Source organism: Lemur catta, chromosome 15 (genome assembly GCF_020740605.2).
Source record: "Lemur catta isolate mLemCat1 chromosome 15, mLemCat1.pri, whole genome shotgun sequence".
In the NCBI taxonomy this organism is placed as follows: domain Eukaryota; kingdom Metazoa; phylum Chordata; class Mammalia; order Primates; family Lemuridae; genus Lemur; species Lemur catta.
In genome coordinates, this window is record NC_059142.1 from 40,120,372 (window position 1) to 40,142,935 (window position 22,564).

The 22,564-nt window shown below is 47.4% G+C and overlaps 2 protein-coding genes and 1 non-coding gene across 6 annotated transcripts in view; all 3 read left to right on the forward strand.

The window, feature by feature from the left end:
* The window catches only part of NBR1 (NBR1 autophagy cargo receptor), a 29,220-nt gene extending 16,775 nt beyond the window's left edge, over positions 1-12,445 (forward strand). For 2 of the 3 annotated variants that reach the window (XM_045526655.1, XM_045526654.1), the window contains exons 13-21: positions 647-796; positions 1,257-1,332; positions 2,165-2,275; positions 2,528-2,692; positions 4,550-4,982; positions 6,057-6,151; positions 6,822-6,879; positions 7,561-7,666; positions 10,663-12,445. In XM_045526655.1, coding sequence (XP_045382611.1) covers positions 647-796; positions 1,257-1,332; positions 2,165-2,275; positions 2,528-2,692; positions 4,550-4,982; positions 6,057-6,151; positions 6,822-6,879; positions 7,561-7,666; positions 10,663-10,836 — 1,368 coding nt within the window. In that variant the 3' untranslated portion in view covers positions 10,837-12,445. Of the gene's footprint in view, positions 1-646; positions 797-1,256; positions 1,333-2,164; positions 2,276-2,527; positions 2,693-4,549; positions 4,983-6,056; positions 6,152-6,821; positions 6,880-7,560; positions 7,667-10,662 lie in introns of those variants that run through there. The other variant, XM_045526656.1, reaches the window with a different exon arrangement.
* LOC123621324 lies at positions 10,184-10,289 on the forward strand. Its single transcript, XR_006729061.1, has one exon. It is a non-coding gene; the product is annotated as a U6 spliceosomal RNA (small nuclear RNA).
* A 160-nt stretch (positions 12,446-12,605) lies between the features above and the next one.
* Positions 12,606-19,378, forward strand: TMEM106A (transmembrane protein 106A). 2 transcript variants are annotated; one of them, XM_045526658.1, is made up of 8 exons: positions 12,606-13,081; positions 14,072-14,288; positions 14,837-14,900; positions 15,812-15,965; positions 16,474-16,614; positions 16,724-16,767; positions 17,266-17,319; positions 17,690-19,378. In XM_045526658.1, the coding sequence occupies exons 2-8, from the start codon at positions 14,084-14,086 to the stop codon at positions 17,808-17,810; spliced, it is 783 nt and encodes a 260-aa protein (XP_045382614.1). In that variant the 5' UTR covers positions 12,606-13,081; positions 14,072-14,083; the 3' UTR covers positions 17,811-19,378. The 2 variants fall into 2 exon arrangements, with proteins under 2 accessions (XP_045382614.1, XP_045382613.1); XM_045526657.1 differs by having other exon boundaries at positions 14,069-14,288; positions 17,690-19,377.
* The last annotated feature ends 3,186 nt before the right edge of the window (positions 19,379-22,564 follow it).

The following is a 22,564-nucleotide window of genomic DNA, read 5'->3' on the forward strand; positions in this document are numbered from 1 at the left end:
TTAGCTTCTCCTCTTCCCCCTAGCATGGAGGTCTGGCCTGGCCTATGGAATTGCTGAACTGATAGCTTTGCTCCTGAACATTCATCTCCTACAATATCCCTGTGTATGTTCCCTAAATGCTAATGAAGTCTTGCTCTGGTTGTTACTGTTTTGATGCAATTTCCTTACATGAGTGGGACAGAGTAAGTTTACTGCTTAAATCTGTAAGTCTAAAATTATGTCAAAACAAAATTTTTTTTAAATGTAGAGGTGTATAGCCAGGTGTCATGGATCATGCCGGTAGTCCCAGAGACTCAGGAAGCTGATGTGGGAGGATTCCTTAAGGCCAGGAGTTTGAGACCAGCCTAAGCACATAGCAAGACCCCATCTCTAAAAAAAATGAAAAAAATATTAGCAGTGGCAAACACTAGTAATCCCGGCTACTTGGGAGGCTGAGGCAAGAGGATCATTTGAGCCCAGGATTTTGAGGCTGCAGTGAGCCATGATCGTGCCACTGTACTCCAGCCTGAGCGAGAGAGCAAGACTCTGTCTCTAAAAAGAAAAAATGCAGAGATATGGTAGTGTTTTTGTTTTAGGGGGCATTGTCAGCCTGCCTCTTGAGTTCTGTTGAGGGCCTAAAATTTATCTCAATGATTTCTGTCTATAGGAAGCTTTTCTTCTGGCTAAAGAAGAAATTCAGCTTGGTGAAGTGACTGAGCAGGCAGAAGGGACAGGAACCTGCATCCCACAGAAGACAAAAAACATTGCCAGTGAGAGGGAACTCTACATCCCATCCGTGGACCTGCTGACTGCCCAGGTGGAACATTTAGCACTTGGAGGTTAAGGGACAGAGAGAGAGAGCATTGGTATAGCCATGGGTGGTACCCAGGAAGTCAGAGATATGCCAACTTTGATCTAGTCAGATGTACTTAGTGGGAAGGAGATCACCCATGGAAGCAGGTTTCTAAACTAGATGTTTCTTCTTGGAATTGGGAACTCAATACCGTGCTTCCCCACACCTTCCCTTTTAGTTGCATCTTCATTTCAGCCTATCTGCTTCACTGTCACACCTACTGCCTTTTCTCTTTTTCTTGCCATTTGCTCATTTGAACGTCTAGTTCCTGTTTAACTCTTCTTGATTTCACTTGACTAAAGAGCCATGAATTTGAACAGAGTTGAATCCAGGGTATGTGGAAATGGCCTAGAGGTCCCATCAAGACAAAACATGGCTCCAGTGTGCACTGCAAACAGCCTAACATTGCCTGTCTTTTTTCCAGGACCTGCTGTCCTTTGAGCTGTTGGATATAAACATTGTTCAAGAGTTAGAGAGAGTACCCCACAACACCCCTGTAGGTAAGAATGTCATTCAATTCATCTTATTTATTTTATTGACAGACACAAAAGTGCTACAGCCTAGACTCTGGTAGTGTTTTATTCTGAGGAAATAGATGGCAAGGATTTCTCCCACAGTGGGGCAGTAAAACTGCACCCATGGGGTCTTTTTTTTCTTTCCCTATTGTCTGTCAAAAGCAAGAATACAAGTTTGTGCAAGGTTTCACCACCATAAAAGGACTCCCTTCTCAGTTTCTCTCTCTCTCTCTTTTTTTTTTAAGAGGGTCTCGATGTGCTGCCCAGGCCTGGCATGCAGTGGCAGGATCATAGCTCACTGCAGCCTTGAACCCCTGGGCTCAAGTGATCTTCCTGCCTCAGCCTCCCGAATAGCTAGGACTACAGGCATGTGCCACCATGCCCAGCTAATTTTTCTTAATTTTTGTAGAGACAGGGTCTCTCTGTGTTGCCCAGGCTGGTCTTGAACTCCTGGCCTCAAGTAATCCTCCAGTCTTAGCCTGTGTTGGGACTACAGGCGTGAACCACCACGCCTCTCCTCTCTTTTTCTCTAGACATATGTGTCCCTTTCTTCCTTTACATTCAAGGTTTTGTGTCTTGGCCGTAGCCCTCTAGGCCAAATAATTATTTATGATCCTTCCTGCCTTGATTGATGTGTCTGGGATACTTGCACACCTAATAGTCTGAAGAAATTTTTTACAACAGGTGTTGAATCATCCTTGGGTTTATTTTAGGCCCGTAGGAGGCTAGAAGCCTATGCAGTGCTGCTTCTGGACACTGACTATTGATGATGTGGTGTTTTTTCTCGGTTGATGATTCTCCTGTTTTCATTCTCCAGATATGACTCCCTGCATGTCTCCTCTGCCACATGACAGTCCTTTAATAGAGAAGCCAGGCTTGGGGCAGATACAGGAAGAGAGTGAAGGGGCAGAATTTAAAGCACTTCCTGGTAAGGGGTTAAATATTTGTAAAGCATTTGTATCCTCCCTTTCCATACCACACCCTATTTTTGCACCCACCCTCTACTGATATTACCTTAGCATGCAAATGGGTTTTCTGTAGCATCTCATTTTTTGAAGTCTCCCCACCTTCACATGGCACAGATAGCAGCTGTTTCTTGACATGATTTCAGCACGCGTAATGACTGATAAAAGCTCCTTAGCACTTTAAACACCAAGTGCAAAGTTCGTGTCTCTTTCAGATTCCACAGTGTCAGGAAACAGGAAGGCTGACAATGTTGCATCAGTGGAGGAAGCAGAAGAAGACCTGAGTGGGACCCAGTTTGTGTGTGAGACTGTAATCCGATCCCTTACTTTGGATGCTGCCCCAGATCACAACCCACCTTGCAGACAGAAGTCTCTGCAGAGTGAGTGTCCCTGCATTTCCCCCACCTAGCAGGGTAGCCCCTGAATTGTGATTGCCAAACTTGACTAGCTTTAAGTGCTCTTCCCTGAGAGTGGAGGGAGAGCGATCTTTGTTAGAAATTCTGGGCATGGTATTTCATGCCTGCCATCCTAGCACTTTGGGAGGCTCAGGCAGGAGGATCACTTGAGGCCAGGAGTTTGAGACCAGCCTGGGCAACACAGCAAGACCACCATCTCTACAAAAAATTAAAAAATTAGCCAGTCATAGTGGCTCATGCCTGTAGTCCCAGCTACTTGGGAAGCTGAGGCAGGGGGATTGCTTGAGCCTGTAGGATCACTTGAGTCCAGGAGTTTGAGGTTGCAATGAGCTATGATGATGCCACTGCACTCTAACCCAGGCAACAGAGTGAGACCCTATCTCGAAAAAAAGAAATTCTGATCATGTTTGTTTCTATAGACCCTACATATGCTACCTGACTATTCTAATTAGACTGTTAGATGCAAAAAAGGCACCATAACTCATTTCTGTACTTTCTCCGGGGCAGAATTACAGCTGTATTCCATAGAGGAACAGTGGCCAGTTGTGCTGCCTGGATTCTGCAGTAGGGAGTCTTCCTGTAAATTGACAGAGCTCCTCAGCAGAGACCCCCATTGGGACCTGAGTTGTCTGCTTTCCCCAAGGGCAATAGTCCAAGAAATAGTAGGTAGAAGGACGAGTACTAAACTAAGATTCTCAAGGTTAAATTCTTCTGTAATAAATAACTTTATATAGCACTCTGGGAGGCTGAGGCGGGAGGATCGCTTGAGCTCAGGAGTTCGAGACCAGCCTGAGCAAGAGCAAGACCCCGTCTCTACTAAAAATAGAAAGAAATTATCTGGACAACTAAAACTATATAGAAAAAATTAGCCAGGCATGGTGGCGCATGCCTGTAGTCCCAGCTACTCGGGAGGCTGAGGCAAAAGGATTGCTCGAGCCCAGGAGTTTGAGGTTGCTGTGAGCTAAGCTGATGCCACGGCACTCTAGCCCGGGCAACAGAGTGAGACTCTGTCTCAAAACAAAAAAAAAATAATTAAATAAATACATAAATAACTTTGTAACAGACACTTCTAGGTATCAGATAAGTAAAGTCAGTACTGTGTATTTCAAGAACTGTCCAAAAATTCAAATTCTAGTACATAAAGATAATATGGGAGATCTCCATTTATTATAATGACATTTGGCCTATACCATTAAATATGATTTGTCTCACTTTTATTTAAAATATACATGTATATCTGTATATTTTTCCACACTTATGTACAAATGTGTAACAAAAAGGTCTAGAAGAACTTAGACCAAAATGTCCACAGCCATTATTCTGATAGGATTTATGGGTACCTTTTTTATATCCTTTTTTCCCCCTTATCCGTGATTTGACAATTTTCTCCCATGATGATGCATCACTTTTGTAAAGAAGAGGAGGGAGGTAGGCATACAGTGCTGCAGTACTCACCACCTAACTTTTTCTCTTTTTCTAGCTGTTAGCTAGTATATCAGTTTTGATTCAAACCCTTCTCAGTATATTAACCATCATTATGAAGAGGAAAAGAGATGGGCCCTCTCATTATGAGATTCATAGTGCTTCTCAGAAGCCTGGGTGTTTCTGCCCCTTGTTTTTGTGAGCTTTGATTCCATTTAGTTTTGCATAGTCTTCAAACTTAGAATACAGCATGGTTCTAGCAGCAGCTCTTCCCCTGTGGTCTTCTCTCTTCTCTGGCCTTCGTAATTCTAGCTCATGACCCAAAGATTTACCAAGTAAGGATAGCATGGGGAGCTGCTTTTAACTTCTACCTTAAAATTGGTTGCTTTCATCCTTAAGTGAAATTTGCCTCGTCTGAAGAGGGACCACCTGAAGATGAGAGGGAAGAGATTGTCCATATCGCTGAGGAAGAAGTTGTCGTGGAGGAAGAGGAGGAGGATGAGGAGGATGAGCTCAAAGATGAAGTTAAGAGTCAGTCCTCTGCTTCCTCAGAGGATTACATCATCATCCTTCCTGAGTGCTTTGATACCAGCCGCCCCCTGGGGGACTCCATGTACAGCTCTGCACTCTCCCAGCCAGGCCTGGAGCGGGGGGCTGAAGCCGAGCCTGGGGTTGAGGCTGGGCCGGAACCAGCTGAGACTGGGGAGAGACTCCCTGGCGGGGAGAACCAGCCACAGGAGCACAGCATCAGTGACATCCTCATGACCTCACAGACTCTGGAAACAGTGCCCCTAATCCCAGAGGTAGTGGGGCTTCCACCACTATTGCCCAGGTACAATCCACACTCCCCTCAGCTGGGGTGTTTTTCAGAGGTAAAATAAAGAGTGAGAGGAACCAACTTAATCTCAAAACTTGTTTTTTCATCAGCATGGGAAGAGACTGTTTCCCATAGTAAAATCTGAATTTAGACGAATAAAAATCTTGGCCAGGCATGATGGCTCATGCCTGTAGTCCCAGCACTCTGGGAGGCTGAGGTGGGAGGATCGCTTGAGGTCAAGAGTTTGAGACCAGCCTCAGCAAGAGCGAGATCCCATCTCTGCTAAAAACAGAAAAATTAGCCGGGCGTCATGGTGTGCGCCTGTAGTCCCAGCTACTTGGGAGGCTGAGGAAGGAGAATCACTTGAGCCCAGGAGTTTGAGGTTGCTGTGAGCGAGACTGACGCCACAGCACTCTAGCCCGGCTGACAGCTAGAGTGTCTTAATTAATTAAATAAATAAATAAATAAATAAATACTTTCGAGTATTTGTGGATTCTGGATTTAAAGATACACTTGTTTTAGTCAACTTTAATTATCTGAGTATAGTCTGTCTACTTATTTCTTGATTATTGAGAGCCAGATTCTAAATACAAACATCCCTGGACCTTCCCTCTTTGCTCTATTGATTCATGGATAAAGGCAGCAAAAACTCTTATTAACCCAAACAAAGCATAATTAGGAAGTTAAAATCCATTATGGGAAAAAATACACTATAAAACTAAATAGAAGTTATTTTTAATGCTCTGGTGAACATGTTTGTGTCATTGCTCTCTCCTAATAGTATGGAATTGCAGAGCCTTGACTGTGATTTAAACCATTCTCCCAGAAAGCTATATATTTCCCTTTATTGACACCACTTGATGGGGGAAGTGACCAGACTGATGCCAGTCTTTCTAGCTCAAGTGTGGCTAAAGAGGAAAACCAGGAGTAGAATGCCGCTCCTCTGACCCTAAGTTCAGACATGTGATCTGACTCAGAAATGTGAAGCCTCTGTAGAGAATTTGGCACTACTGTGCTGTGTTTACTGTTTCTCCACCGTTGCCATAGGTGTCTTTTCAACTTACTTTCCATATTGTGTCTTTCTGAAAGGAGCCCTTCTTGTGTACAGCATCATGGTTCCCTAGGAGTGGACATACCAGTTACCATACCAGATGTTTCTTCAGTGTCTGATCAGAGCAGAGGAGGTAATGACTGGCCTGAGCTTTATCTCTTTTTCTTTGCTCCCTTCCAATGGAAACCAGGTATAAACATGCTACCTTCATGATTCGTGGCAGGTTTTAGAAACTTGCCCTTTCACACTCTCTGCGCTGCTCTTTCATACTCTGATTTCTGTTCTTTAGCTAAATATTCATTAAGTGAGACCTCATAGAGGTAGGCATTGTGCTTTAGTGGACAAGCACAGGCTTTTGAACCAAAGCAGTGTAGATTCCAGCTCCATCTCCACCTTTCCTGACTAGCAGTTCAGCAGGTTTATAATGCCTGTGAGTCTGTTTTCTTGTGTACAAATTCAGGACAATAGCACTGAGAAGTTGTGAGTAGGCCCTCATAAGTCATGTCTCACTCTTCTCTAAAAAGCCAAACTAAAAATACTTGACAACTAATATATCAGTGTGATAGGATTATAGAGTTAATTTTTATGATTCAGTAAACACTCATCTTGTATTGCATTTCTGGACAGTTTCTCCTTATCACATAAACCACCCACAAAATTTCCCAAATATTTACCAAAAAGAAAAAAAAACTTCAAACACTGGGATCAGATTGCTCTCTGCCTCAATGATAGCCTTGCTGTGAGTTAGGAGACGCTGGGCGCTTATGGATGCTGCATCTAACCACCAGCTCTTTTGCTTTTAGAGCCCAGAGGCTCATCAGGACTTGTAAACAGCAGACAGAAGAGCTATGACCACTCAAGGTAACGACCTTGTGCAGTCTCTTCTTCAGAAGCAGGTGGATATCCTAGCATTGCTTCTGCTTAAAAGAGCCTCTCAGAGCATGTACCCATCTTTAAGGAGCAGAGAAGGGGAGCCCTTATTCCTTCTTGTTCTTATCTCTGAAGCTTTTGAGCAACACTTGAACTAAGGGCTAAAGCTGATGTTTAAGTGTTCACATTCCGGACAAGAAAGGAGTGCCCTCAAATTCACCTCACCCTTAGTGGCAAACGAGAAGGCAGGAAAGTCAAGCCCAGTGTGCATCTCAGTAATTTTTTCTTAGGCTCATCTGCATCTCTGCTCCCAATCACCCCAGAGCAGTGTCTAAAAAATCTCATTTCCTTTGTGAGATGTTTTCTCTGAGATTAAAATTTGAGCAGACAGACTGTCATCACCCCCCAGGGTACCTCTGACCACATTAATTTTCAGCTAGGACTGAAAGTGGCATGCTAACCAGAGTGGTGTATTTCCTGCAGTGCCCATACCTTTCCACATTGTATCTGTAGCTATAAAACTGATATGAAAACAATCATATTGTCTTTTTACATCTGATTTTTTTCTTTTAAAGACATCTCATTTTCTTTTAAGGATTAGAGCCCAGGTTATCTTGTAGGAAGGTAGTGATTGGTGTTTGTTTGGGGAGATAATTTGGTTTTCCTCTGCAGGCACTACCATGGGAGCGGCATTGCTGGCGGACTGGTGAAGGGGGCTCTGTCTGTTGCTGCCTCTGCATACAAGGCCCTGTTTGCTGGGCCACCAGTCACTGCACAGGTTAGTGTTTTATTTTCCTGAACCTCAACTCCACGTCACTAGTGAAAATGGTGGCTTCTGACTGGGTTGGAGAGTAACATGGCATTGTGGAAAGAACATGGACTTTAGATTTAGTCTTTGGTTAACACACAGCTCTGCCACTTTCTAGGTATGTGACTTTAGCCAAGTTATTTAAGGGAGGAAAGGAGAAGGATCTAATATTTGTAATACTTTTGAGAGAAGCTATTCCAGGTGCTGGCATTACAGTATGAGTAAAGCAACAATTTCTGCCCAAAGACTATGGGAAACAAGTGAGATACACAAGCATTTACAGTACAGGGTAAGGTACTGTGCCGGTGCTATCAGAAAGATGGGACATCTCAGCCTGGTGGGACCAAGGAAGGCTTCCTGATAGACGATAGCTGAACTGAGTCCTAAAGGACAAAGTAAGTGTTTTCCAGGAAAGACGGATAGAAAGGGCATTGTAGGCTGGGTGGCTCACGCCTTTTAATCCTAGCACTTTGGAAGGCCAAAGTGGGAGGATCACTTGAGGCCAGGAGTTCAAGACCAGCCTGAGCAAGAGCAAGACCGTGTCTCTACTAAAAATAAAAAATAAAAAAAAAAAAAGAAAGAAAAAGAAATTAGCCAGACAGACAATTAAAAATAGAAAAATTAGCCAGGCGTGGTGGCATACACCCTGTGGTCCCAGGTACTCGGGAGGCTGAGGCAGAAGGATTGCTTGAGCTCAGGAGTTTGAGGTTGCTGTGAGCTAGGCTGACGACATGGCACTCTAGCCCGAGCAACAGAGCAAGACTCTGTCTCAAAAAATAAAAAAAATCTGGCGGGGCGTGGTGGCTCGCTCACGCCTGTAATCCTAGCACTCTGGGAGGCCGAGGCGGGCAGATGATTTGAGCTCAGGAGTTCGAGACCAGCCTGAGCAAGAGCGAGACACCATCTCTACTAAAAAAAAAAAACAGAAAGAACTTAGCTGGACAACTAAAAATATATATATATAAAATTAGCCGGGCATGGTGGCACATGCCTGTAGTCTCAGCTACTCAGGAGGCTGAGGCAGAAGGATTGCTTGAGCGCAGGAGTTTGAGGTTGCTGTGAGCTAGGCTGATGCCACGGCACTCTAGCCCTGGCAACAGAATGAGACTCTGTCTCCAAAAAATAAAATAAAATATCTAGGCTACAAAGGGCACAAACTAGGCCCTTATAACCTAGGAAGCCTTCTTGTCTTCCCCCTCTTACCCCCAAAAGAACAGAAGCAGTTCAGGTAAGAGGAAGCTAATATTCATTCAAGCCCTGCGGTGAATTTACTTTCCTAAATCCTAAAAGCCCTGTTCTGTTATTGTCCCCATTTAGGGATGCATAAGGCAGGAGACATTTTTTAAAATGGGTGAGACTTGAGATGGGCAAGCCAGTAGCAAAACAGGTTAACAATAAAGATGAGAGACAAGATAATTAATGGAGAAAGATATCTGCAGTGGAGAGATGTAAAGGCAGCTGTACATGCGGCAGGATCAACCTGGAAAGGAGGATGGATGATCTATTCCGAAATAAGAAGGAAGGAGGAACAGTGGCATTACTTGCAGAGGGAAATGCCAGAGACTGTTCTCAACTTTACATACTTTCTCAACAATGCAATGCAAATGGGAGGTGTGATGTATCTCCATTAACAAGGGGACTGATACCACAGTTGCTAAGTAAATAGTAGAGTTAGGGTTTGAGCCTAAGCCTGTCTGCCTCCAAAGTCAATAATCTTTCTGCTGTACAGTTTCAGCAGCCCCAGTCTGAAATGGGGACAGTAACAACAGGGTTTTTAGGAGGATTTAGGAAGGTAATGTGCCCACCACAGTGTTTGAATGTATCAGCTTCCTCTTACCTGAACTGCTTCTATTCTTTTGGGGTGAGGGGAGAAAGTCAAGAAGGCTTCCCAGGTTGTAATTTCCCAAGCTGTTTTTTGTCCAGCCCCTTTGGATATCTGACAAGATTTCCCATACCATCTTCCAGTAATAATCTCTCTTTTTTTTGGGGGGTGGACAGTCTTACTCTGTCACCCAGGCTAGAATACAGTGGCATCATTATAGCTCACTGCAACCTCAGACTCCTAGGCTAAAGCAATCCTCCTGTTTCAGCCTCCCCAGTAGCTGGCACTACAGTTGTGCACCACCATGCCCAGCTAATTTTTTCTATTTTTAGTAGAGACAGGGTCTCACTCTTGGCTCAGGCTGGTCTCAAACTTCTGAGCTCAAGTGATCCTCCCACCTTGGCCTCCCAGAAGTGCTAGGATTACAGGCGTGAGCCATCGCACGTGGCCCGGTCTCTCTTATCTTGCTCATATTTGTCCCATGATCACAATTACCTTTATATTCACAGGGTCTCCAGGGCTTGTTTTCATCTTTTCCTTCATTAGGCCAACGAATGCTGCTTTCTGAAAGTGCCCTGTGAAGCATTCTAGTTCCACAGTTCCTTAGTTCCCTGGTTTCCTTTCTGTCCTCCTTCAGGTACAGACATCCCTAATCTAAAGCAGGGGTGCTCGCTTTGGCAGCACATATAAAAAATTGGAACGATACAAAGAAGATTAGCATGGCCCCTGCACAAGGATGTCATGCAAATTCGTGAAGCATTCCATATTTAAAAAAAAAAAAAAAAAATCTAAAGCAGGGCCTTCCTAGTGATACCCTCTGAGAAGAACCATTGGGATCAGGTGCACAGGAGGGCTGTACCCTTGTATCTAATTACCCAGTATTTTTAATAAATCTGGAAAGACTAGCATGACTTATAAGATAATAAAAATATATAAGATAAAGCCAGGCATGGTTGCAGTCCTCTATAGTCCCAGCTTCTTGGGAGGCTGAGGCAAGAGGATCACTTGAGCTCAGGAGTTCGAGACCAGTCTGGACAAGGTGGCAAGACTCTGTCTCTTAAAAAAAAAAAAATGTTTTTTAATAAATATATCAGATAAACATTTAAATACATAGAAATGTTCTGCTTTTCTTGTCTCTGCATAGCCAATAGTTTCTGAAGATCAAACGGCAGCCCTGATGGCCCACCTCTTTGAAATGGGATTCTGTGACCGGCAGCTAAACCTAAGGCTGCTGAAGAAACACAACTACAATATCCTGCAAGTTGTAACAGAACTTCTTCAGGTCAACAACAATGACTGGTACAGCCACCGCTATTGAAGAGTGACCTTGTATTAAATAAGTCTGCCTGCTGCTCAGAGATGATCTGTATTCTGTCATTGAGGTGTGGGGTAGAAGCCCTTGCTTGTTTCTTAATCTGATGAATCTGTGTAGAGCCCATCATTGAATTACCAAGACAATACCTGTTACAGTATTTTTGGGAGCAAATCAAAGACCAGAATTTAAACTGTCACTTTAGACATTGGATGAATAGTAGGAAGATAGTTTTTCAATTGATTTGGTTAAAAGTCCTTTCTTCATTTTAATGCATTGAGGAGTGTAACTTGAACTTCCTGTAGAACCATTTTTTTCTGCTTTTATTGAAGTTGAGTATTTTTCTTTGGTTAATGTGGATGTTTTCTGGGAATATCTGTTAATTGTCAGGTTTTAAAAGAAATTAACCTTGGAGGTTGTTTTCAAGAATTATTCTCATAATTTCTGTAAGCTACCCCAAGCTTCATAGCTATATGGCATTGAAATGACACCCAGAGCGTGATGGAAACATTGCTACTCTTCCTTTCCCAAGAAGAAAGTCATCTCCCTGTAAGACTTAGTAAATTGCACTGCTGCTTCCTAAAGACTCCTTTGGTGCGTTGAGGAGTATCCAACTTCTGGGGATCTCTGCATTTCAGTGAAAGGAAGGAAGGGTGTGCTAATTAATCCACCAGCACCTATTGATTGGTGTCTATATAGTAATTTTGCATACATTTTTATTTAAGGGAAAAAATTTAGGTAGTGTGAAATATTTTGCTAATTCTATAGAGAAGGAAAAAATTCTTCTATTACTTAAAGGGAAAAGTAAATTTAATAGTTACTGTTTTTCTTCATGTCAGGGCGGATCTTATTTTACCGTAGAGTGGGGGAAATAGAAACATGTGGAAAGTGAAAGGGAGGCTCCTGAGTTAATCTCAGTAAAACTGAGGGTGGGCAAGTGTGTGTGAGGCATAGGAAATGCTGATGACTTCTTGAATGTTTGAAATTGGTTCAGAGGTATCTAGCCCTAGAGAGCCTAGAACAGGAAGAGGCAGTAGGTGTTTTGCAAAATTTGGATGGGGGCAAACTCCCTGAAAAAGTTTTGGTTTAAGCCTAGGATGAGTGGGAAAGAGCTTGCTTCCAGGGGCCCAGGTGCTCACTTTTTTTTACCGAAGGGAGTCTTGGGTACAATTGGTGAAAAAGGTAACAAAACACGCTAAAGATTTTATCTATGATATGACTTCCAGAAAAGGAAGAATCTGAACCCCAGCCCAAAAGTGGGAAGCATAAAGTAGTATTATTTAACCTGGTTGGTATTTATAATGAATGGTGATTTTAGTTAGTCATTAGTTATAATGTTGTTTATTTGCAGTATAACTCTTGAATGCTACTTAATAAACCAAGATGCAGACTGCAAGCCAACCGGGCTGTTCATTATTTAAAACGTTTTTGTCGGGGCTTCTGGGTAGAAGGCCAAGCGGCAGGGTGTGTGTAATTGGGCTGATGAAGGGTGGGACCTGTCTTGACCATCGGAGTCTTAAAGTAGAGGCCCAGGTGGGCCCGCAGGTCCGGTCGTCAGCCCCGTTGTACGTAACCACTGAAAGAATGGCGAAATAAATGTTCTTTGAAACTCCTACCTGGATTGGCTAGTCCTTGCGGAAGCAGCTTCTGGGCCCCCGGGTGACATTTGAAGAGCCGAGGGAGTCTCCGGCAGTCTCGAGGCGAGGGGCGGGGCCCTGGGGGCGGGGCGGGGGTGGGGTTTCCCAGGGCCCGGACTGAAAGCTGGAGGCGAAGGCTCTGCGCCAGCACTTTCGATTCCCCTTGCAGAGGTTTGTGTTGCTGCCGTCGTCCCGGGGTAAGGCGCTCCTGGAACCCTCCTTCCCTGCTTTCCCTTTCGGAAGCAAAGGCCGAAGGACCCTGTATGCCGCCTCTTCGCCCAACACGCAGGCACACGCGGGTACCAGTGTCTACAAACGGCCTCTTGGGGTGTCTGGTGGGACTTGAAATCCTCCTTCAATGAAGTCACACCTTTTCCAACCGCACCGAGTAGGACGGGAATCGGCTTGTCTCTCCGGAGAGGCCAGGGTCCCTGTCCCCCCCACCCTGCAACGCGGCACGTTCACTACCGCAGGACTGACCTGAAGAGGGCTGGTTGCCCAGGAAGGCCCCAGCCCGTGCCCTCTCACCCTGCCTTAGAGGCACCTCTCCCCAAAGAAGCACTCCAGAAATCTTGCCCTCTTGCCGCTGATTGGAGCCCGGGATCACAGACCAGGTGAGGCTTCCTTTATTTTAGCCCAAGATCACCTTACCCACCCCATTCTGCTACCACTCGAGTTTTGGGAAGAGTCCAGATTTAGCCTTGACTTTTCCTAGTGAAGGACAGACCCTGACATTACTATGACTGTCTTCAGGCTTCTTCACTGCCTCAGAAAGCAGTGAGGAAGAGGTTTCCACTCCCTCCCAGGACTTTTTGAGATAGGATTCTTAACCACACCTGTGACCCTTCTGGCCTCTGTTTCAAAGAATCTCTGCCTCATCCAACTTCCTTCTCTCTTTTTTTTTTATTTCAGCATATGGGGGTACAAATGTTTAGATTATGTATATTGCCCTTGCCCTCCCCTCCCCAACTTCCTTCTCTTGAAGGGAATGACAGCTCAGCTCTGCTATTCTCTTATGGAAGTCCCTTAAAGTGAAATAACCTTTTTTTTTTTTTGAGACAGAGTCTCACTCTGTGGCCCTGGCTAGAGTGCAAAGTTATCATAGCTTACAGCAACCTCAAACTCCTGGGCTCAAGTGATCCTCCTGCCTCAACCTCCCAAGTAGCTGGGACTACAGGTGCACACCACCACACCCAGCTAATTTTTTCTACTTTTTTTTTTTTGGTAGAGATGGAATCTTGCTCTTGCTCAGTCTAGTGGAGAACTCCTGAGCTCAAGTGATACCCCCGCCAACCTAGGGCTCCCAAAGTACTAGAATTACAGGCATAAGCCACCACGCCCAGCCATAACTTCTGTTTTTCTTTTGTTTTCCCTTTGGTAGGCAGAGACTGATCTTTACAATAACGAAAGGAGTTGAAATGTATTGAGATTTCTGATTGGAGAATCCCACATAACTTGCTCAATTTTCATAGCCTATCTTCCTTAGGCTTCAGCTTGCTCGAATTGTGGTGGGACTCCTTGACAATCTTGAGAACTTAAACCAAAATTACATCTGGTGACAGTGCTAACAATCTTAGCACTGAATTTTGTTCTTTTCTCAGTAGTGAAAAATCAGGATGGGTGAGAGATTCTCCCAGCTGGGCTCTCCGTGGGAGGATGAAAAGAAGTTGATCCTGCCCCCTAACCGAGCCGTTGGCAGCAAGGCCTACTCCAGCACCGGTAGCAGCACGTCTCTTTGTTCCCATGTGCCTTGTGAAGGGGCTGCTGGTGCCAGCTTTGTGACATGCCCTACCTGCCAAGGCAGTGGTGAGATCCCCCAAGGTGAGTGACCCAAGGCTCTGGAAATAGCCTGAGATCCAGGGAAAGCTCTTAGCCAGCTGCCCCGGGGCCAGCCCCACTGAGTCTCCTCAAATGGAGTTAGATCTGCTCCCAGCTCTTGGTTCCCTGTCTCAGGCTGGCCGAGGAGATGCTAACTATCCCTGGGCTCCCTTCAGAGACCCCCCCCAGTTGTATTCTCCAGCCCCTTGGTGGAGAGGGGGGTTCTAGCCACTCTGTTCCTGAGCAACACTCAGGATTCAGTTCAGGAAGCTACAAATTACCTGTCCAAAGAAGCTGGGCTTCTCTGATTTGCTGATGACTTTCAGAGATTCTTCATACCTGTTAATAGAAATCTCATTTCCATACTAGAGATGTCAAAGCTGAGCTGCCAACTTCAGCAGCACATCCCAGGGCTCGCAGTCCTGCTTTGAGGCAGAGGCAGCATGCTTCTAACATCACTTTATGGGCTGGGGGTGCTTCTGGGAGGCTGGCACAGGTAATATTTGTCATGAATGCTTCTTGCTCCTCCCTCTCATCCTCTCTCTCTCTAGAGCTGGAAAAGCAGCTGGTGGCTCTCATTCCCTATGGGGACCAAAGGCTGAAGCCCAGGCACACGTAAGCCCCTCTTCCTCCTCCAGCTCCACAAGCTATCACCCTGGGGGCTCCCCTATTTTGATTCCCCCTAATTTTTTCCCATTAGTCCTTCTCTAGAAAGCCTGAGCCTCACCAGGCTCAGAAGTACCAGCTCCCTATTTCCAAGGATTTTCCTGGTTTGAGAAGCCCCAAGCAAAGCAGATGTCACCAGAGGCCACTTAGCATCCTTCCCTGAGCATGGAAAACCTGTTGCTCCCTGTTCTGGGACACTTCAGAATCTCAGAGGCAGCCCTGGATTTCGTTGGAGAACCTGTGACCCTGTTTATGTTCTGGGTCCATTGGACATGGATCCCTGCAACCTCCTCCCAAGTCCTCAGCTTCATCCTGGGAGCCACCACCCAGCCCTGTCTGCACCCCCACCACACGAGAACTAGAATCTAGCCACGCCCCTCAGAAGATACTATCAAAGTACTGTCTCTTTAATGCCGATCTCATGTTGAATTAGATGGATGGATGGTGTTCTGTTCTGAGTATTAATATTAAAATTCAGAACCCTCCAAATGTGGACTTATTTTTTCTAGTGATAATAGCTAGCATTCATTGAGCTTTTGCTATGTGCCAGGACCTGCAATTATTGTTTTTTCATGCATTAGCCCGTAATATATTCTATGAGGTTGGTACAGTTATCTCCGTTTTACAGACAAGGACACTGAGGCTTAGGGAGGTGAGCTGCACAATGTTATTGGGTCAGTGGGAACAGCTGGAGATGGAAGCCAGGCTACCTGCCTTCCAGCCCTCCCGGGCCAGACCTGGAAGGCCAAATGTGCAGTTGTGGAAGGAGGGGTGTGCAGGAGAGAGCCTTGTGTATGGCAAGGATTGTGAACCCCCTCCCCAAGTTTCCTTCAGACTTCTCCACTCCTCCATCCCCACAGGAAGCTCTTTGTGTTCCTGGCCGTGGTCATCTGCCTGATGACCTCCTCCTCCGTCGTCTTTTTCCTGTTTCCGCGGTCCATCACCGTGCAGCCTTCAGGCCTCAACTCCTCCACAGTGGCCTTTGACGAGGCTGACATCCACCTCAACGTAACGGTGGGTGGGTGCCCCTGGGCCCCGACCCCGCCTTCCCGGCAACACTTCTCTGTAGACTTTGTCCTGTGTTGCAAACCTGGCATGGGTAGCCAGGGATCTTGTGGCACTCAGAGGGTGTTGGGAACCTGGGGAGAAGCAGGGGCAACCATGAGCCCCATAACAGATTGTGAGGACTGGGATCTACACGGTAGGGGGCTAGAAACATAAATCTTAGAGTCGAGTCGGGGTGGGCAGTGCCTGAGACGCCTGGGATGGCCGGGGCTGAACGGAGAGAAGCGTTCAGGGTATGCTGAGATCTGAGCCAGCTGAACTTCTAAAAGGTGACTCCTCACCATTAAGAACCTCCCCCTCCCCGCCCCACGGGCTCCCAGTACTGATCCTCTACACCTGGGGTCCCTCGTGGTAGGGTGAGACTCAGGCCAGAGAGCCAGGCTCCTGCAACTGTTTGGCTTCTCCCCTCCAAGGATGGGCCACCCTCACCTCTCCCTTTCCTTGTCTTCATCCCCAGAATATCTTGAACATCTCCAATAGCAACTACTACCCCATCATGGTGACCCAGCTAACCATAGAGGTTCTGCACCTGTCCCTCGTGGTGGGGCAGGTTTCTGACAGCCTTCTCCTACACATCGGCCCTTTGGCCAGTGCACAGGTGACTCCTCTCTCCCTGGCCAGCCCTGCCCACAGGTGTGTGGATGTGTGTGGTGGTGGGAAGGGGGCAGCTGGAGTTGGAGCTAACCGTGTGCCCATTTGGCTGACAGATATTTTATGCAGTACCCAGCAGGATACAGGATGAAAATACATAGTGAGTAGCCCTTGATCTCTTCTCCCTTAGCCTCTTGCCTGGCTTGGAAACCCAGTTAATACCCACCAGATATCCAGATTGCTTGGCAAATTCTGTAGCCGGCATCTGGCCTGCCCTCTGGTGGCCAAGACTGCAATGTGCAAGGATTCAGGGTCCCCAACCTCTGCCTGTTTGGTCCTAGATTAGAATGAAAAACAGGCTGGAATTTGGTTAATCTTTACAATATGTGACCTTGGACTCTTTAGCCTGAATCGCTGAGAAACATGAATGTCTTGCTTTCTGCTGAGGGAGGGACCCGCATGTGCCTCAAACAAGTGGGGATTACAGTGACATTGCAGCAGGGTGGCCGTGCTCACCTTAGAGGGGGAGTGAAGCGGTGGGAGTGGCATCTTGGGGGCCCCTGATGAAAGGGATCTGGCAGGCAAGGAATCCTCTGAACTTTCTGACAGGCTGCTCCATGTGAAACGTGGTCCTATGTTCTCTTTCTCTCTCTCTCAGCAAAATCTGTACCTGGCTGAAAATCAAAGTCCACCATGTACTTTTGCACATCCAGTAAGTAGGGCTTGGAGCTCTGGAATCCCTCTCCCACTCTGACTACAGTCTTACCTAGGCTCCACCTCACTGGGGGGAGAAAGAGTCATCCAAGCTGACCCTGTGAATATGTGTTGGCTCTTGGGAATAGCAATCCCAGCCCCTTCCCTAGATCTTACCTTGCTCATAAGCTATTGGGACGACAGCCACAGGGCTGTCTAGGAGCTGCTGTGACACAGGTAGGGCAGCCACCCCAGGTACCTTGGCAGAGTGGGGAGCAGAGGGAAGGGAGAGGGAGGTCTGAGGGAGCCAATCCTCCCCAGACAGCAGAACAGGGCCAGAACTTTCCTCTTCCTCCCAGACATGTCAACAAGGCCTGCTTCCTCTCCAGGGGCACCCTGACCTGTTCCTACCTGAGCCATTCAGAGCAGCTGGTCTTCCAGAGCTATGAATACGTGGACTGCCGGGGAAACACGTCGGAGCCCCACCTGACGGTCCCTCACCCACCGTGACCTGTCTGCTGTCCCTGTACTCCAGGCACCTACAAGCCTGGTCTGTATCTCCCACAACTCTATGGTGACCAGGGAAGGACTATAGTGGCTTTGCCATAGGAAAAGCCCTGCTTTATTGTACCATCACCCCCCCACGCCTCAGCCCAGGAAGCTTGCTGAAGTTAACTTCATCCACGCACGTGCTCATGTCCTCTGACCTCCCCCGGTCCTTTCAGGAGCCAGCATCAGGTCCTGCCCTCGTTCTGTCTTGAGGGAAATCTGACCTGACCTTTTCTTGAGGTGCTTTAGAGTCCCTGGAGTGGCACCTGCCCTTTCTGTCCTGAGCACCTTGACTGCCCCGCTCCACTGGGGCTGGCTCTCCTCCTGTTGGTGTGTTTATCTGGCTTTTAAATCACGGACCCTTTTCAGATTTTCCACTAGTGATGAGAAAGTGACTTTGGGGATACCCAGTGCTGCCTCCAAGGCCTTTTAGGGGACCACAGATGCTTTCCTGCGGCTGTCTGCTTTGGTCATGTGGCAAAGTGATGGTGATGGCCTGCTTCTCTCTTGTAATTTGTCCGCTGTCCATCTGACAGGATTAGCCGAGGCCCTTTGGCCCTTTGTCCTTCCTGGTTAATGACTGTCCCTGGTTCTAAAGAAGACAGAGCTGTTCTCCAGCTAAAGCTTCTCCTCTCTATAAAACAGTTTTACTGTTCTCTTCATAGCCAAAGTAGTAGGGGAGAGGAGGGAGACACCTGCCACCCCCTGGACCTACACGGGAAGAACAGGGCCAAAGGCAGAGTAATTCTAAAAGGTATTTATTAAAGGAGGGTTTCTAAGCCCACGCCAAGCCCCTGCCAGTGGATACAGGCAGGTCAGACAGTGGGCACGGCTGCTGTCTTCTGAAAGCCCGCATGAGATGAAGCTGTCAGTGTCCATCCAGCGCCACTGGGCTCTCTTCCACCCCCAGCTCAGCACCAGGGCCTGCCCTGCCTCCCAGAGGCCTCTGCTGTCCCCTGGGCTTTGATAGTGCGGAGCAGCACATCAGCAGGGACCCCTCACTTTCCTGTCGCCCGGCTGAAGCTAAGCCCCAGATAACGCCTCCCTGCTGGGCTCCTAGTGGAAGTGGTTTCTGTACTTCAGTGGAACAGGAAGGGTTATTTGTTAAATGCGGCTGGGTCTTTATCATTCAGACAGGCGGACATATGAACAGAGGTGGGTAGGGAAAGCTGAATTTGAAGTAGAATGGGTGGAGAGGGGAAATGGTGACAGCTTAGCTGGCTGGGGCACAAGGGGAAGGAAGGAGGTCTGTCTCCAAGCTGAGGCCAAGACGGTGCTGGCAAGAGCATGGAAGTCCAGGGAGGCCAGGCCAGAGCTGCTGTGTAGGTCACCAAATGTAAAGGATTTATATTGCGTTCAATAAACTATACTTAGCAGTGTTCAAAAAAGTCTCCTGGGGCTGGTGGGAAGGTAGTGAGTTATCTCAATTGATTGTTCACGGTCAGTTGCAGATCGAAGTCTTTGTTCTACTCTTTCCCCTTCTCACTACTGCACTTGACTAGTCTTTAAAAAAAATGGCCGGGTGCGGTGGCTCACGCCTGTAATCCTAGCACTCTGGGAGGCCGAGGTGGGTGGATGGCTCGAGGTCAGGAGTTCGAGACCAGCCTGAGCAAGAGTGAGACCCCGTCTCTACTAAAAATAGAAAGAAATTATCTGGTGAACTACAAATCTATATAGAAAAAATTAGCCAGGCATAGTGGCGCATGCCTGTAGTCCCAGCTACTCGGGAGGATGAGGCAGGAGGATCGCTTAAGCCGAGGAGTCTGAGGTTGCTGTGAGCTAGGCTGACACCACAGCACTCACTCTAGCCTGGGCAACAAAGCGAGACTCTGTCTCAAAAAAAAAAAAAAAAAAAAAAAGCATCCCGAGAGTGGGAAGGGGGCTGGTAGACACTCCTTATTTCATAAACTGTTTCTTTTTTTTTTTTAAGAGACAAAGTCTCACTCTGTCACCCAGGCTGGAGGGCAATGGTAGATCATAGATCATGGCTCACTGTAACCTTGTCCTCCTGGGCTCAAGTGATCCTCCTGCCTCAGCTTCCTGAGTTGCTGGGACTACAGGCATGTGCTACCTGGCTAATGTTTTTAAAAATATTTTTTAGAGATGGAGTCTCACTGTGTTGTCCAGGCTGGTCTCAAACTCCTAGCCTCAAGTAATCCTCCTACCTTGGTATCCCAAAGTGCTAGGATTACAGGTATGAGCCACCTTACCTGGCCACAAATTGTTTCTTAATGTTTGAGTAGGCATCAAGGTCTCTCCACAGGCCCCTGAGCCCCTCTGATAACGTGTCCTGCTTTTCTGGCTTCTGAGATGTTGCTCACAGGGCTTGTTCTCTCCCTCTTTCTCTCCTTGTGTATTCCTAAGGTCTCTTTCAACTTTAATGTTCCTGTTCTGCGCCACCAGCCCCCATTACCCTCCCCATCTGCTCCGATCAGGAAACGTTTGGCCAGGCATGGTGGCTCATGCCTGTAATCCTAGCACTCTAGGAGGCCGAGGCGGGAGGATCGCTTGAGGTCAGGTGTTCGAGACCAGCCTGAGCAAGAGCGAGATCCTGTCTCTTAAAGAAAAGGAAGGAAATGTCCCTGGGCTGCAGAGACGGGTCTCCTTCAGCTGACCACAGGCGTTGCTACACAGGCTACAATAAAATGACTCAGCTGACCCTTCAGACCAGGGTTGTGATTGAGGTGACTGAAGCACCCTGTCCCATCATGGGGGAAGAAAGGACTTCCCAGGGCTTGCACATTTCTGAAGTGAAGTCTGACAACCAGGATCCCCAGCCCTGCCCCTTCTTCCAACTTGGGCTGCTGAGGGGGATACTTGGGGCCTTCGCAGCCTCTGGGTTGTCTCTGCCGGATGGAAGGTCTGTGAGCCAGGAAGAGAGTCAGGTGTCCCTGCCCAAGGCCACAGCCCCCCTTTCCTCTGAGCTCTTTTCTCTCCACCCTGTCCCCATGATCCACTTAACAGCTGAGTGCCCATGGGCCGGCATTGCCCTGGGCTTGGGGGCATCCCTGCCTGCCATCTTTCTGCTGCTGTCCCAGGCCTGCTCTGGTTTGGTGCAACCCCTCCTTCTGCAGCCTGTATCCCCATAAGCATGGGATTAGGAGAAGGGGTGATGGCTCTAGTGACAGTCATAAACCTGAAGCCCCCAACAGACCTATCATTGCTGAGTAAGAGCAGGTAGTAATGGTAGGAGCAGTTGCAGACACAGGGGGGCCTAATATCATGGGCTTTGCTGAGAGCAGCATGGAATTGCCTTCCACTGTCTTCTCCCACCTGCTCCATCCCCTTTGTGGGTCCCCTGCCTACTTCCCAGTCTCATAAAGCTGACCAGTCTCTCGATTCTTTCCGGAAAGAGATCACACTTTATCCCCAGCTAGCCTCCTCTTTGAGAGTGAAGGCTTTTGGAATGGAGATGGTGCTGGGTGGTAAGGAGCTGTGGTTGCTCATCTGCTTTTTCACAATGGCCGCTGGGGTCTTAGGTTTGATCTCTGCATCACCATTGCTGCAGGTAATTCGTAGACTGAGAGGGGAAAGAGACAGGAAACAAAACAAGTTAGTTAGCAGCTTCTGGGCCTGTTGGTTTCAGACATAACAGCGGGCCGGGCATGGTGGCTCACGCCTGTAATCCTAGCACTCTGGGAGGCCAAGGCGGGAGGATCGCTTGAGCACAGGAGTTCGAAACCAGCTCTGAGCAAGAGCGAGACCCCCGTCTCAACAAAAATAGAGAAATTATCCAGGTGGCGTGGCGCATGCCTATAGTCCCAGGTACTCAGGAGGCTGAGGCAGGAGGATCTCTTGAGCCCAGAAGTTTGAGGTTGCTGTGAGCTAGGCTGACACACTCTAGCCCGGGCAACAGAGTGAGACTCTGTCTCAAAACAAACAAACAAACACCGTAACAGCGGTAAGCCCTTCGAGGCCAGAGGAATCAAAGTGAAAGGTAGCAACCCAGTCCTCATCCTAAACATGCTAGCATCAGGTTTTCTTATCCTTTACATCTGCGTCAGAGAAAGCTTTCCAAAGCTTGCACCATTTTATATTCTTAAGAGTTACCATCCTGGGTTTTGTTTTTTGGTATTGATTGATTGAGAGAGACAGGGTCTCACTATGTTGCCCAGGCCGGAGTGCAGTGGCTATTCACATGCGTGATCATAGCACACTAGAGCCTCAAACTCCTGGCCTCAAATGATCCTTCCTGTCTCAGCCTCCCAAGTAGCTGGGACTCCAGGTGCACCACTGTGCCCACCACCCTGGGTTTAATGGCCAGACTGTAAGTGCTGTCTCCTTTAATTGTCATGTTCAGTCCCCATAGCACCTCTGTTGAGAAGGTGGTCTTATCATTCTTACTTTATGGCTGGCACTGAGCAATAGGCCCTACCCAGACATTTTTACTTTTTTCTTAGAGATGGGGTCTCACTATGTTGCCCAGGTTAGACCCAGACTCCTGGGCTCAAGTCAAGTGATCCTCCCCTGCAACTACAGGTATGCCTCACCGTGCCCAGCTTCCCACCCAGACATTTTTAATGGGGGCAAGGAATGGTGGAATGGGCCATCCAGAAGTGAGTTTGAAATAATTCCAGTTTCTCCCCTGACTCCTGCTAAGGCAGCCTCTCTAGACTACACACACACACACAGACACGTGCTTGCTCTCTCTCTCTTTCTCAGTCACTCTCAGACATCAGAGTATCTGTCCTTCACATTCTGTGTGTCACTCACAT

Bases quoted from the DNA above. Each gene is read 5' to 3' on its own strand.
- TMEM106A (XM_045526658.1), top strand. From the start codon at position 14,084: ATGGGTGAGAGATTCTCCCAGCTGGGCTCTCCGTGGGAGGATGAAAAG. The intron at 14,901-15,811 runs GTAAGCCCCTCT...CCATCCCCACAG, and splicing joins AGGCTGAAGCCCAGGCACAC to GAAGCTCTTTGTGTTCCTGG. The intron at 16,768-17,265 runs GTGAGTAGCCCT...TCTCTCTCTCAG, and splicing joins ATACAGGATGAAAATACATA to CAAAATCTGTACCTGGCTGA.